This window comes from Cnephaeus nilssonii, assembly GCF_951640355.1.
Source record: "Cnephaeus nilssonii genome assembly, chromosome: 15".
In the NCBI taxonomy this organism is placed as follows: domain Eukaryota; kingdom Metazoa; phylum Chordata; class Mammalia; order Chiroptera; family Vespertilionidae; genus Cnephaeus; species Cnephaeus nilssonii.
In genome coordinates this window covers 26,227,622-26,243,809 of record NC_137086.1, presented here as the reverse complement: position 1 = coordinate 26,243,809, position 16,188 = coordinate 26,227,622, and the positions used below count along the sequence as shown (strand labels likewise).

Sequence of the window (16,188 nt, the reverse complement as noted above, 5' to 3'; positions counted from 1 at the left end):
CACCTTCCACATTATGCTTTTGCGATTGTATGGCTTTTTTCTCATCAACAGGAAACCGCTTCTGGGTACAGCCAATAGTAGCACCAAGGGATGGTTTGGGGGAGGGGAAACTTTAGCTCATTCTCAACAGTCCTCATTGGCCCCCACTGCAAGCCTTCCCAAATGAGCCTTCCCAAATCTCATTTGCTAGCACTGCTTTAAAACAAGTCCCCTAATCTCCAGCATCCCCAAAACTACCTGAAATTAATGTCCTTTAAAATATGTGCTTCTTGCAAAAACATTTTTATGATAAATCCCCGTTCTCCCTTTCCCACCAGATTGCTGTTATTCCTAAGACCCTGGAGTTTAGAAATTCTAGAGCCAGCCACTAAGCCTTACCTGCTCTCCCCAAGATATAAAGGTGTGCTTATTGTTATGGCCGGCCCTCTTCTCCAGCTCCCATCTCTGCTCCTTTCTTCCTTCATTGTGGCTGGAGCAGTGGTGCTACTGCTCCTCCTTCCTCTGACTCAATATCGCTAAGCCTGTACAAGTCCATTCACATTCCCTCCATAAGCTCCAGTACTTAACACAGCTCCGTGCTGAGCTTTGTCAATAAGCACGATGCTGCCCTCAGGAGCCATCCCAGGACACAAATGTAAGTAGCAGCAGAGGCGTATTTGGTCTGAAGATAATTCACCAAGGAGAATATTGCTAGACATATGCCCAGTAGTGAAAAAAAAAAAAAGATTGGGCAAAGGACCAGGGGAGTAGGAGAGTTAATGTGCCTGGCCTCTTATTGATATTAAATATATTCAGAATTTTTAGAAGTTTTCTAAAAGCTGAAGCAGTTTTGCTAAGGGGAAAGGGATAAGGAAATTAAGGCAGCAATCGTTTGAAAGTTTACACTTGATTTAATACAGACTTTTATTTTGTAGGAATCATCCAGGGAACTTGCTTAAAATGCAGATTCCTGGGCTCTGTCCCTAGAATGTTTTATTATGGATTTGAAGTAAAGCCAGGAATCTGTATTTTACAAACACCCTGGCGATTCTGATGGAAGTGGTTCAAGGAACACACTTTGAAAAAGGCTGACTGGGAGCTGGTGAAGTAGAGGAAAGGCCCCTGAACTATGGGTATGCAGACCTAGTGTTGCCACAGATGCCAAGTGCTGGGGATCTTAGGCAAGCCACTAACCTGCTTTAATCCTGGTTTCCTTAACAATAAAATGAGGGGGTCAATGAGGTGGTCTTAAGGATCTTCCTAATGCTAAGAAATAACCTATTTTCTTTAACCATGCTTTATAACCACCCTCTTTAAAGATTAAAAAAATAGGTAATTATATTCATGTGCATGAATTGAGGATTTACATTTAATAATGAAACATATGAGGTTCCTTTGCAGTCTTGTGTGCATAGCAGCAGTCCTTCTCCAGTTACAAATTGCTATCTATGAATTCTAGCACCTTCTTAGTTCCGGGTCATAGATTTTTCTTTTTTTAAAATCTGTGTTCTTTCATTTAAGTAATTGTGTTGCTCAAACATATCACTCCATCCACTCACTGAATTAGGTACACACTTCCTTATATGGGACATGAGAAGCTACATTTTGAAAGTATAGAAAAATGCTTGTTTAATGTGTGAGGAACCCTCAGATGAGATACATAATTGTAATGGCCCTGACAGAAAAAAAAATTATGACTAATTCTCCAGCTCCCAAGATTATAGTAGCAGACTGTGAGCAAAGAGAAAATTTGTTGAGCCTACATGCATCATACTGTATACAGTGATTGTCCCTGCTTCCTCTCAGAGCAAGGATCACTCTGGTTTATTCATTGCACACACATTTACTGAATGGATACTCAGAGCCAAAATAGTGTGAGGCAATGAGATTTCAGAAATAAATAAAACCTAGTCCCCTGCCATCAAGCAGCTAATAAACTATTAAACGCATCATTACATAATGGCAATGTGGTTTGATAATTACAATAGTATCTAAGTGCAGCCACAGGGGAGAGAAGGGGTAATAAACTCCTTGGAGGTGTAGAATCAAGAAAATCATAGAGCTTAACTTTAAGGATGAGGAGGAATTCACCAGAGAAATGAGAGGGAAGGGAAGAAGAAGAAACAGCACATATGTACAAAGACAGAGAATGAAACAGAACTTATTCTGAAAGCCACTAGTCACTTCATAAGACCAAAAGGACAACTGCACAGGAATTTGTGAGTTAATTATAAGAATCTCTAATATTCACTGAACACTTAATACATGTCAGGATTTATTCTAGACATTCCACATGTGTCCATGCATTTAATCCTTAGCATGATCCTACCAAGGAAGGTATGATTATTGCCCCTATTTGGCAAATGAAGAATTTGAGGCACAGAGGTATTAAGTAACTCTCCTGGTTTTCCAGGTAGTCTTGCTTCAGAGCTCATGTTCTGAATTTTTGCGGCACGACTGCTTCCTGGAGAAGGAATTGGAGGAGGGGGCAGATCAAGGAGGGACCTGGAGGTCATAACGAGGAGTCTGGATTTTATCCCATAGCCAGCGAGATCCTAGGGAACGTTTGAAATGACAGATTTGTGCATAAGAAAGGCCACTCCAGGAGGAATGTACAGATGGACTGGGTGATGGCTAAAATTGGAGGAAGGATGCCAGGAAGAAAACAAACGTAATTGTCCCTTAAAGAAGATGAAAACTCAACTCAAACAGTAGCAATGGGGATGGGAGGAAGGGAGTGGCAGAGGTGGGACTGTTTCTTCCTTAGGGACAGAGTCCCTCTTCAAGCCACTCTCTGAATTGAATACATACCCCTAAGGAGTATCTATTTTCACAATTTCTTCCTATTGTCCATAACTGTATTCTTCCTCTGCTTCTAGGGTTCTAGTGATCCATCTTTGGTTTCTATTTCTCTCTGGGCTATTTAGTTAGCAGGGACTAAGGTGCAAGCAAGTCCACCACTAGCTGACTACATCAACAATGTGAGCCTTCCAATTCCATTTGTGTTCTACCACAAACAGCTTCAGAGCAGTTTGGGTGACAACTATGAAATAAATAGCTACAAAAATGCCAAGAAATAATTCCTTTTGATTTAGTAAGCATATATTGTATCTCTAAATTTGTTTTCCAAAGAAAATCGTCCTCTGTAAACAACTTCATTAAGTCTTTGCATCAATGTACTAGGTGTACCGGTTAATAATGCAGATTTTGTAATCAAAGAAAACACGATAATTTCAAGAGAAACATCAAAAGTGCTTTATTCAAAGTAATGTCCATCGCTAGCTACACATTTCCCTATCTTTCATGTAATTTGTGGACACCGTCCCAATAGAACTTTTCTTGTTTTAAGGCAAACCATTCAGAAACCCAATTTTCCACTTCTTCCTACATTTTGAAGTGCTGCTCAGAAAGTGTGTGTGCCATTGATCAGAACAAGTGGTAATCTGAAGGAGCAAGGTCTGGTGAAAACAGCGGGTGGGTTAATACTTCCCAGGCAAGATCTTTTAATGTGTCTTTAACTGGTTTTGAAGTGTGATGGTGCATTATCATGAAGCAAAATTACTTTGCCATGCCTTCTGGCCCGTTCTGGTCGTTGCATGATCAAAGCATGGTTCAAATTGATTATCTGTTGTCGGAAGCAATCAGTATTAATGGTTTCACCTGGTTTTAGAAGCGCATAATACACCACACCTTCCTGATCCCACCAAACCCAGAGCATTATCTTCTTTCAGAAGCGATTTGGCCTTGAAGTCGATGTTGATGGTTGACCTGGATCAACCCATGATTTTTTGCATTTGGAATTCTCAAAATAAATCCACTTTTCATCGCCAGTCACATTTCAATGCATAAAAGACTTGCTTTTGTGCCACTGAAACAACATTTTACTGATGGCTTTTCGGTTTTCCATTTGTCTTTCGTTCAGCTGATGTGGCACCCATTTTCCTTCCTTTAAAATCTTTCCCATTGCTTGTAAACGATCGGAAATTGTTTGCTGAGCAATGTTTAATCTTTCTGCAAGTTGTTTTTGAATTTGACATGCATCTTCATCCAGTAATGCTTGTAATTGTTGGTCTTCAAATTTTTCAGTTGACCTAGATGTTCTTTGGCTTTCACATCAAAATCATCACTTTTAAAGCATTTAAACCAGCATTCACAAGTATCTTGAGATGGAGCATATTCACCATAAGCTTCCCAAAGTATATGATAACTTTCAGCAGCACTTTTCTTCAAAATAAAGTAATGAATTAAAACTTCCCACAAATGCTCTTTAGCATGAAATTGGACATTTTTAAGCATAAAAGTATCTATGATGCTATCACCTTCAGAAAATCTGATATATGAAGTTTTGAAGCTTATTGTCAATACAACAAAATAGCATACATATCAAATCACATATATATCAACATATGTGTAACTCCATCTATTGAAAAAAATCTGCATTATTAACCGGTATACCTAGTATAACATATATATATATATATATATATATATGAAGTCTAAATGGTTTATTTCCTTCTTAAGGAACACCTACATCAATTCAGAGTTCTCAGATAATTTAACAAATAAATGTAAGACTGATATTGTTGTAGCTTTGTTTCCTTTTATTTCTTAGGCTTTAAAAAACAGTAAGAATTATTGTTGAATTTTTTTTTTTTAATAATCAGAATCATAGAAAATCCCTTAAGTTTACATTGAGCCTAAATATTCTTCTTACAGTTATTCTGCCATCTTTGCTGAGAGTGATCTGAGTGGCTGGGATTATGACTATGGTTTCTGCTCACCCAAGACAGTCCGATGTGCTCCTGAACCAGATGCTTTTAATCCCTGTGAAGATATTATGGGCTATGTCTTCCTTAGGGTCCTGATTTGGCTGATTAATATCCTAGCCATCATGGGAAACATGACTGTCCTCTTTGTTCTCCTAACCAGTCGTTATAAACTGACAGTGCCCCGTTTTCTCATGTGCAATCTCTCCTTTGCAGACTTTTGCATGGGGCTCTATCTGCTGCTCATTGCTTCAGTTGATTCCCAGACCAAAGGCCAGTATTATAACTATGCCATAGACTGGCAGACAGGAAGTGGGTGTGGAGCTGCTGGCTTTTTCACTGTATTTGCAAGTGAACTTTCTGTCTACACCCTCACAGTCATCACACTAGAAAGATGGCACACCATCACCTATGCTGTTCAGCTGGACCAAAGGCTACGATTAAGACACGCCATTCCGATTATGCTTGGAGGATGGTTCTTTTCTACTCTAATTGCCATGTTGCCCCTTGTAGGTGTCAGCAATTACATGAAGGTCAGCATTTGCCTCCCTATGGATGTGGAAACCACTCTCTCACAAGTCTACATATTAACCATTTTGATACTCAATGTGGTGGCCTTCATCATCATTTGTGCTTGCTACATTAAAATTTATTTTACTGTTCAAAATCCAGAGCTGATGGCTACCAACAAAGATACAAAGGTTGCTAAGAAAATGGCAGTCCTCATCTTCACGGACTTCACCTGCATGGCACCTATCTCTTTTTTTGCCATCTCAGCTGCTTTCAAAATGCCCCTTATCACAGTAACCAACTCTAAAGTTTTACTGGTTCTTTTTTATCCAGTCAATTCTTGTGCCAATCCATTTCTGTATGCAATTTTCACAAAGGCATTCCGAAGGGATTTCTTTCTATTGCTGAGCAAATTTGGCTGCTGTAAACATCGGGCTGAACTTTATAGAAGGAAGGATTTTTCAGCTTATACCTCCAACTGCAAAAATGGCTTCACTGGATCAAATAAGCCTATCCAGTCTACACTGAAGCTGACCACATTGCACTGTCGATATACAGTTGACGAGACTTGTAAAGAGTGTTAACTGTTCCATCAGTAACCACATTATTGAACTATACTTAAATATGTAGAAATTATCTGTACCAGTAATTTTACCAAAGAGTTGGTTTTAGGAGGTTATTTATTCTTGGGCACATTAGGCAAAGAGAGATCTATACCTAGCTCAAAGTATGGTCCATGACCATCACCAGTCTAATTACTATTTGTCTTTGTTACATGATGACGAAGAATACAGAAGTTGAAAGTGTTTAGAAACTTTTAAAGCAATTCTGACAGAGTAATTTTATGTCTGTTGAATCTACTATTAAAAAGTTAGGTGGCATTTTACATCTTTGATTTTTTTTTTCTTATTTCATCTTTGTAGTAATTTTTATTGCATTTTACAAAATTATTAGTCCATAACAGATTAGAAATTTAAAATAACTTGTCCTTTTTCTTCATATAGTTTGAGAAACACACTCTAGAGATGAACTGTCCAATCTGACAGCCACTAGCCACATGTAGCTAAATTTAAATTAAATCAAATTAACCCTTTGCACTCGCTTTTTTTCTCGATTCCTTTATTCTACGCGGGATTTAATTTTTTAAATACCCCAGATTTTACAAAGCGCGGCAGTAGAATAAAAAACTGGAATTTCTTTTCATACAAACTTATTTATTTGGATTTTTTTATATTTCAAATTATTGATACATTCAAAGAGTATAAAAAGAGCTGCTACCGACGCTAACCATGTCAAGTCACACTCGACATCTGAGTGCAAAAGGTTAAAAATGCATTTCCTCAGTTGCACTAGCCACATTTCAAATGCTCAGAAGCCACATGTGTCTAGTGGTTACCATATTGGACAACAAAGACACCGAACATTTTCATCGTCATAGAAAGTTCTATTGGATAGTGCTGTTTTAGAGACTTCATCCCCTATTATATTCTATCGTCTAAAATTTAATGTAAGGTAAGCATCTAAAGACACTTTTCAGCCTACTTTCTTGGTTTAGTGTTTAGTCTCTAAAGACCAATGAAACATTAAATAGCAGAATGTAAACTCCTTGTGGGTAGCAGTTTTCCTGTCTTTTAGCTCAAGATCTTGGCAATGGTATGCAATAAGTGTGCTGAATTACACTGAAGTTAAAAAAATCTATAAGGATTTTCTTTTAAGAGCCCCATCTTTTTATTTAAGTAAAATAAAGTATTTAAATATTTAAAAATATTTACCTTTATGCCCTGGACAGTGTGGCTCAGTTGCTTGGAGTATCGTCATGTGCACTGAAACGTTGTGGGGTTGATTCTCCATTGGCACATACCTGGGTTGAGGAGTTGATCCCTGGTCAGGACATATATGGAAGGCAACCAATCAATGTTCTCTCTGCATCACTATTTCCTACCCTTCTCTCTCTCTCCCCTTCCCCTTTCTCTTAAAATCAATAGGCATATCCTTGGGTGAGGATTAAAAATAAAATAAAAATGAAAAATACATAACTTTTATCCTTTTTATCTTTTGAAGGATGGTATAGAAATATATATCCAATATTTGCTAGAAAATATTTTAATTCATCAGAATTGATTCTCATAGGACAATGAAATTATTCTATACTGCTGGGTATTATCTTTATAAGTACTGTATATTTTATTTCACCTTTTATAGATTTCTTTAGTGATACACTCATTTCTTTTATTTCTTTGTTTCTCCTACTATATATACCCTAGAGCAGTGGTTCTCAACCTTTCTAATGCCACGACCCTTTAATACAGTTCATGTTGTGGTGACCCCCAACCATAAAATTATTTTCGTTGCTACTTCATAACTGTAATTTTGCTACTGTTAATGAATCGTAATGTAAATATCTGTGTTTTCCGATGGTCTTAGGCTCTACAGCAGTGGTTCTCACAACCCATAGGTTGAGAACCGCTAGCAGGGTCGCCTAAGACCATCGGATGGTCTTAGGCTCTACAGCAGTGGTTCTCACAACCCACAGGTTGAGAACCGCTAGCAGGGTCGCCTAAGACCATCGGAAAACACAGATATTTACATTACGATTCATAACAGTAGCAAAATTACAGTTATGAAGTAGCAATGAAAATAATTTTATGGTTGGGGATCACCACAACATGAGGAACGTATTAAAGGGTCCCGGCATTAGAAAGGTTGAGAACCACTGCCCTAGAGCCTTACACATTGTAGGTGGTTAATATTTTTAGGTGATTCACTTTTGTAACAGAAATGTAAAACAATCATAAGAAAAGCTTTTCCCTTATGAGATGGTCTCATAGAAAGTGTGTGCATTTTTAAGCTGTATAATCTCTCATACATAAATCATAAAAACATCAAATGCTCAAGAAATTCATATTTATAGCTTTTATTTTTTTCACAATGTTTGATACTATCGTAAGTCCCAAAATGACTAAAAAGGGTTAATCAACCTGTAATAACTCAACTTACAAAACATTTTCAAAAGGTATTTTGTCCTACATTCATAATATCTGGTTTTAGTTTCCTCAAAACTGAATTACGTCCATGCGTAAATTAAGAATCTTTATGTCAAAAAGATTTATATAAATGTGTTCATAAATGGAAATAATCTTTTTTTTAATGTGCAATATTTTTATTGAGTTTTTTCTCTATGAATTATTACCATGGGCTTACTATTTATAATTTAGGCTTCTAATTATAAATCACAAAGTCCCCACCTGGCTTAGAGTATATTTATGTGAATATCAGCATAATGTTAACCTACTAACATGAGTCAAAAGAAAAATCCCCCAGTAAATTCCCTTGCTCACCACTCCAATTAACTGTTGCTATTCAATCTAAGGTTATTTGTTTTCCTGCACAACTTAAATTAATGAAACTAAGAGCCTCAACCAGAACTGGTGTCTCACTGACCTATGAAGTCTGAACTATACATATGATTATTTATACATATTATTGCACATTGAATAAAATAAGTAAAGAAGGTATTCTAGGCAAGGCCGGTTGGTCAATCCCTAAGACACTAACTATGCAAACTCAGCATGATCTTCATAGCCTACAGGGAGATGTGGAAAGTATGTAAGAAAACACTGTAGGATATAAGCATGAGAAAAAGTTTTAGTTGGGAATTATGATACATGATACTTACACAAATTTCATTTAACCAGCAAACTGTAATCTTTGTAATTGTAACCTCTACCTATAAAAGGGTATAGAATGACACCTGCCAAGGTATTGTATTTCTATGAACTTAGAACCTACTTTTGACATTTTGTTATAATATGCAACAAGAAATGTTTAGCTTGGACATGGGGAAGAGGTTTCTAAAAGTAAAAGTAATATATCAAAGCCAAGTTTTGGATAAACTCCACCAACTCATAGAGCTTAAAGAATAATTTTTTCTTTTGGAATAAGATTTGTCACACTCTATCTTTAGCACATGTGTTAAAAATACTCATTAACTATGAATCATGACCCATCAGTAGGTAGTGAAATCAATTTATTGGGTCAATACCATCATTTTTGAAGTGTATTAGAACAAAAGCAAATATCCTATCTAATAAAAGAGTAATATGCAAATTGACCATACCTCCGCTATACCCACAAGCCACACCCACCAGCCAATCAGGAGCGAGTACGCAAATTAACCCAACCAACATGGCTACAACCGTGAAGAGAGGAGGCTTGGGTTTCCCTGGCAATGGCTTCCCGCCTGCCCTGGTGGGCCCAGGCCTCTGATGAAGGCTACAAAGTTTCAATTATAGAAGATAAATAAATCCCAACAAAAATGGCGGCAGCCATGGAGCTGGAGAGAGCAGGAGGCTTGGGTTGCCCCCAGCAATGGAGGAAGCCAAGCTCCCGAAGCCCTGGCCTGCCTTGGCCTCCACTACAAAGTTTCAATTATAGAAGATAAATAAATCCCAACAAAAATGGCTGCGGCCACAGAGCGAGCATGAGGCTTGGCTCCGCTAAAGGCTACAAAGTTTCAATTATAGAAGATAAATAAATCCCAGATACCAGGGCCTCCGCTTGGGTCACAGGGGGTGTGGCCAGCCTGCAAACCACCACAGGCCCCTCACCCAGGCCACCCCACACCCCAAGGGAACCCCCACCCTGATCCGGGACACCCTTCAGGGCAAACCAGCCGGACCCCACCTGTGCACCAGGCCTCTATCTTATATAATCCTATCTAATAAAAGAATAATATTCAAATTGACCGTCACTCCAACACACAATATGGCTGCCCCCATGTGGACACAAGATGGCCGCCACAAGATGGCCAGCTGGGGAGGACAGTTAGGGGTGACCAGGCCTGCAGGGGAGGGTAGTTAGGGGCAAACAGGCTGGCAGGGGAGCAGTTAGGCATCAATCAGGCTGGCAGGCAGAAGCGGTTAGGGGCAATCAGGAAGGCAGGCAGGCGAGCAGTTGGGAGCCAGCAGTCCTGAATTGTGAGAGGGATGTCCGACTGCCCGTTTAGGCCCGATTCTACCAGGATCGGGCCTAAACGGGCAGTTGGACATTCCTTGAGGGGTCCCAGATTGGAAAGGGTGCAGGCTGGGCTGAGGGACACACACCCCTGTGCACGAATTTCGTGCACCAGGCCTCTAGTATATATATAAAAGCCTAAGCGACCAAATGACTGAACGACCAGTCAACCAGTTGCTATGATGTGCACTGACCACCAGGGGGAAGACGCTCAATGCAGGAGCTGCTCCCTGGTGGTCAGTGTGCTCCCACAGCCAACCTCCCATGGCCGGCCAACCTCCCACAGTCCCTTCCCAGCCAGCCGGCCCCCTCAACCGACCCTGATCACCAGCCAGGCTGAGGGACCCCACCCATGCATGAATTTGTGCACCGGGCCTCTAGTAGAAAATATAAGAAGCTATCATGTGCTAAAGACAAACGTCATTTTCTGAAATTTTGGTTTCATTTGGTTTGTGTATCTATGTATATGCAAACATATATTTGTTATTAAAGTATAATATATAAAAATTATGAAACTCATTCATTTAGACAACTTATCAAGAACCAGAATTTTTTCTAGCATTATTTAAAACTAATAAAAGGGCACACGGTCCAAAATAATTGAGCAATATTTTAACTCTCTCTGTAATCACCACCAAAACTATCATCATTTATATTAGCATGCAAGGATAATTATTATTGGACTTTATTTTGTGGTAAGCCAACTTTTAAATTAATTTTTTCTGCATTTTTAAAAGATCAGGGGCATGAAAGCATGCAGAAACTCAAATGGGACAACTGTGACTTTTTTCTCTAATGATAAAATGTACCACATAAGTAAAGATGACCTATGTAATAATAGTATTTGTAATGTGCCACTAAAAATAATCACTGAAGCAAAGTGACAATTTAAAATTCACAGTGGAAAGGAGGAAAGGAATTTTAGAAACAACTATTAATGCCTCGCCCCAACACATTAAACCCCCATTCCCAAGTGAATTCACCCTGTCAATAAATTCAGCCCTTATAATTTGCAATAAGGTTTGCCTACAGCACAGAGAGTCTGGATGATCCTGGGAGGAAGAAACAGGAAGAAGACTAGAAAGTGTACTCAGCAATGGAGGGGGTACTTTTCAAGGACAGACACAAAGAATAAGTGCCCTCTTTTTGTTCTCCATGTGGAAAAGATGGTCATTTCATGGTAGGCAACATCCATGAAGAGAACCCACAGCACCCCGAAGTTCTCAATAGGCAGAGGACCTGGAATAGTGGTAGTATGGTAAAGGACAATCACTCTGAGGACAAAGCGGACATAGCTAGAGGATCTGGTTAGGAGATCAGCCCACTTACTAGTACAAACTGAATCCTCATGCAGCTGCCAACTTTAGACCAAAGATAATACCCCACATATGTTGTCCAAAGCCCAGAAGAGATTTATCCAGATTTTGAAATGATCGACTAATAGCAGCTGGGCAAAACAAGACAAGTGTTGGAATAAATTAAACTCGCTAATTGGGGTTATTTCCATACAAGAAATGGGGAATTCACCCTGTGACCTGTTAGATCAAGGTATCTCATCCCAACACTGCTGTCTGAGTGAGAGTACTGTTCTGGAGAACACTGCTCAGAGCTGAGATTAGGGATCCTAAATTTAGAGAACATGTATACTCTACCCCTTAAGAGAAGCAGAAATAAGAGGAAAATGTTCCTTTAATGGGTTTGAATCTACTAAGAAAGAGAATATTACAGAATAATTTGGAGGAGGATTTTCTTTGTTTTTATTGGTGCAGAAAAATGAGAGATATCTGTATTTTACATTTTGTTTTTTCTCCCTGATTTTAAGACATTTATCCTGGTCTTCTTGCCACAAATAAGAGCAAGCAATCTCATCTGGCCTGAGCAGAGGTTCCTGAAGAGAGTATCTTTTCCTGACTTTTATTTTAGAAAGCCTACACTCAATGAGGGGATTCCCTGTTGGGGAAAATGAAGAGCGATAGTATCTTTGAGAGATAAAAGAATCTGGAAAGGGGTCTTCCACTGTAAAAAAAATATTAAAAACAAAGTAAGGAGAGAACGGTAACCCAGTATGACTAGGAAGAGGACAGAAGTCTAAAGTTTCAACAAGTATAATGGGAACCTAACCTAATTCTCCCTCACAATTCTCCAGAGATAGGAGGATACAAGAATGACCTGGCCACAGGATAAGCCCAGAGAGGCTGATTCTTAGCTCAGGAATCCTGGCCTCAGGAAAGATTTCCTTGTTCATGTATAGCACGGGCTTAGCAGAGGCAGCTGCCTCCAAGGAACAATATGGGTTGATCGCTAGTAAGGAGTGTAGACTAAAAGACCCAGAGAGGCCCTCTTATATATCCTGCTACTACTTACTTGGTGAGAGATGGGAGGAGCACCGGCTCCAATCTATTAACGGATCCTGATTTCACTATGCAGGGGAACTGTAGTCTGATTTAAATTTTACTTCAAGATGAATAAATGTGACATTTCTTCATACTCCATCGCACCTATGCATCTATGGTTTGTCATGGTATAGATAATGAGGGTTTAACAAAAAGAAACCCTTTTAAATTAGTAAATGAAATAAATATAAAATTGTATATTTATATCTGCATCTGAATTATAATTTTATTAAATTCCAGTGAACCAAACTTTGAGCAGCTTTGTGGACTATATTTAAACAAAAACAAGTTTCACAATGCATGATATAGTCCCACTGGTGTTTATGATGTATTGAGCTCCTAAGTTTTACCACTCTGCATCACCAATAGCTTTTGCAAATACATAGTCTCTCCCTCCAAAACACATAACACCATCTTTCAAATAGAATTTCCATTTGTTCTTGCTTCGATGAATCTGTAGGAAGAAAAATAGTCTAAATTAATTAATTTAAAGTCAAAGTATTATTTACATTTCTTTGCATATCACATGTGATTATTCTGACCCTAAATGGGAGTTCTTAAAAAATAAAACTTCCTGCCCGGCCAGCATGACTCAGTGGTTGAGCATCGACCTATGAACCAGGAGGCCAGGGTTCGATTCCCAGTCAGGTACATGCCTGGGTTGTGGGCTCAATCCCCACATGCAGGAGGCAGCCAATCAATGATTCTCTCTCATCATTGATGTTTCTATCTCTCTCCTCTCCTTTCCTCTCTAAAATAAAAAAATATTTTTAAATAATAAAATAAAAATAAATAAATAAATAAAACTTCCTCAAGATAGTTCACTCATCATTCAGAAAATATTTGAAGTTTCAGGTTTTAGGCACTGGATATATCAGTTTTTAAAAAGAAATATATACATAAATGTTAAACAAAAAAACAATGCTATCTTTGAAGAGTTTACATTTTAGGAAGGATTGTGGAAACAAAATACATAAATTATATGGAATATTAAAAGGTGATAATTGCTATGAAAAATAGAGCAAGAAATGGAAGATCACAAATACAGAGGTGGAATTATAATTTTAAATAGGAGAGTCAGGGTGGGCCTGGCTTAAGAAGTAACACTTGAACAAATACTTGAAGAAATTGAGGGATAAAGCCAGGAAGATATTGACTGGAGAGCATTCCAGGCAAAGTGAAGAGATTGCAAAAGTCCTGAGGAGGGGCATGCCTGGATTGTTCAAGAACAGCAAAAAGTTCAGGATGTCTGCAAAGGAATAAAGGATGTAGCAAATAAAATCAGAAATTTTTAAAAGTGGTGTTTCATTTTGAAGAAAAAAGTCACAATAAAGCACTGAGCAAAATCAGAAGATATATCTTATAATCTATTAGATTGTATCCACTGTTCTTTGAATTCAGTAAGTCAGCCTAGATACTGACAAAATAAAAACTAGGAAATTCTACTACCTCAATAAGAAAGAAATTATAAAATCACTGTTACCTCTGGGTAAACTACAAATCACTATATATATATTTTTAAAACCTTAGAAGTGAATAATCTAAAATCAAGGATTAAAAATTAAACCTAGTTGACTGGAAATAGTCAAATAAAGAAAGAAAAGTCTATGACAACTATTCAGATGGATTTTGTGGAAGCATAAGAAAACACAAAAAAGAAACCCCTTATTATGTGAAAAAAGTCCTAATAACGGAACTTTCTTTTCAGAATTTGACTCCCAAATTTCCCCATGCATATATCTTAAAAAGTCTCAACACAACAATGACAACAGAATCCTGAACTCAGCAATGGTGATAAAATCTGACCGGAATTAGGGTAATAATAGCAGTAATAACTCATTCAAGTAGCTTTATCAAGTAACTACATTTATTCTAGAAATGCAGCAAAGGTTCAATATTTGGAATTTATTAATATAAAAACAATATTGCTAGGCCTAATGGGACAAATCATATAATCATTTCCAATGATACTGAAAAAGCACTTGATAAAACTAATGCATTTTTAAATTTTATAACTCAAAATAAGAATCAAAGATTATGCCCTACACACACACACACACACACACACACACACACACACACACACACAGCCTAAAAGTAGTTAATGGCTACGTATGATGTTAATACCTTCAGAAAATTTGACATATGAAGTTTTGAAGCTTGTTGTTAATACAACAAAAGAGCATACATATCAAATCACATATATATCAACACATGTGTAACCCCATCTATTGAAAACAATCTGCATTATTAATCAGTACACCTGGTATGACAACACCTTCAGAAAATTTGATATATGAAGTTTTGAAGCTTGTTGTCAATACAACAAAAGAGCATACATATCAAATCTCATACATATCAACATATGTGTAACTCCATCTATTAAAAAAAATCCACATTATTAACCAGTACACCTAGTATTGGGGGGAGGATCTAAAAGTATTCCCACTAAAGTCAGGTTATAAACAAGGATACCCACTATTACCCAACTTTTCACTCTAGAGATACTAGCCAATACAATTAGACAAGAGGAAAGTATAATTGGTACTAGCCAATACAATTTGACCGTATGTATGTATGGAAAACCTACTAAACGACTAAATAAGAATTCAGTATTGATACCAAATTAATATACAGAAATTCATAACCTTTATGTATACACATAACAAAAGATATAAAGAAAAAGCCCATTTACTACAGCAACAAAAGATATGGTAGCTAGGATTAAATTTTAAAAATACTTGATCTACTAGCACCATTCAGCACACTCTCCTCTTTGAAATATTTTTCTCACTTTGCTTCTAGAACACTGCTGGTTTTCCACCTAACTCTCTGGCCACTTCTTAGTTTTCTTTACTGATTCCTCTTCTCCTCTCTTACCTCTCAATTTTAGAGTGGACCAGGACTCTTCTTTCTGTTTATAGTCTCTCTCTTGGTGATCATAACTATTATCATGGCTTTAAACACCATCTATGTGCTAATGACTCCCAAAATTTGTATCTCCAGTTCACACCGCTCCCCTAACTCAATTCTCATTCAACTGCTTCAGCATCTCTTCCTGAATGTCCAATAGACATCACAAACAAGTTTAAAACTAGGACACTTATAACCTCATCCCCAAATCTCATAGTCTTCCCCATCTCAGTTGGGAATGGTCACATTCTTCTAGGTGCTCAGGCCAAACATCTTAGACATTCTCTATGCCTCCTATTCATACTCCACATCCAGATCCATCAGTAAAAGTTAGTTCTACCTACAAGGCATATTCATATTCTAACCACTTCTACTACTATTACTCTAGTCTGAGCCACCATGGTTTACCAGTATGTATGCCATAACTAGTTTCCCTGCTTTCAGCCTTGTTCCCCTTCAATCTACTATAAACACGGTAGCCAGTGGTGGCCCTGTTACAAATATAAACCAGATTTCATTTCTCTGTTTAAAACTCTCCAATGACTTCCTATCCAAAAATTAAAGTACTTAAAATGGACTACTAGATCCTGTTCTTCACCTCACTTACTGCTCTG

General features: G+C 37.8%; 2 protein-coding genes across 3 annotated transcripts in view; one reads left to right on the top strand and one right to left on the bottom strand.

Moving 5' to 3' along the window:
* The window catches only part of LHCGR (luteinizing hormone/choriogonadotropin receptor), a gene marked incomplete at its 5' end in the record, with an annotated part of 57,437 nt that extends 51,533 nt beyond the window's left edge, over window positions 1-5,904 (top strand). Inside the window, one exon of the mRNA XM_079792464.1 lies at window positions 4,696-5,904. Within this exon, the coding sequence (XP_079648590.1) occupies window positions 4,696-5,839 (1,144 nt within the window). The 3' untranslated portion in view covers window positions 5,840-5,904. The remainder of the gene's footprint in view (window positions 1-4,695) is intronic.
* Window positions 5,905-6,930: 1,026 nt separating this feature from the next.
* GTF2A1L (general transcription factor IIA subunit 1 like) overlaps window positions 6,931-16,188 on the bottom strand; it is a 42,324-nt gene continuing 33,066 nt past the window's right edge. The window contains exon 9 of one of the 2 annotated variants that reach the window (XM_079791721.1): window positions 6,931-7,116. In XM_079791721.1, the coding sequence (XP_079647847.1) occupies window positions 7,051-7,116 (66 nt within the window). In that variant the 3' untranslated portion in view covers window positions 6,931-7,050. Of the gene's footprint in view, window positions 7,117-11,021; window positions 13,116-16,188 lie in introns of those variants that run through there. The other variant, XM_079791720.1, reaches the window with a different exon arrangement.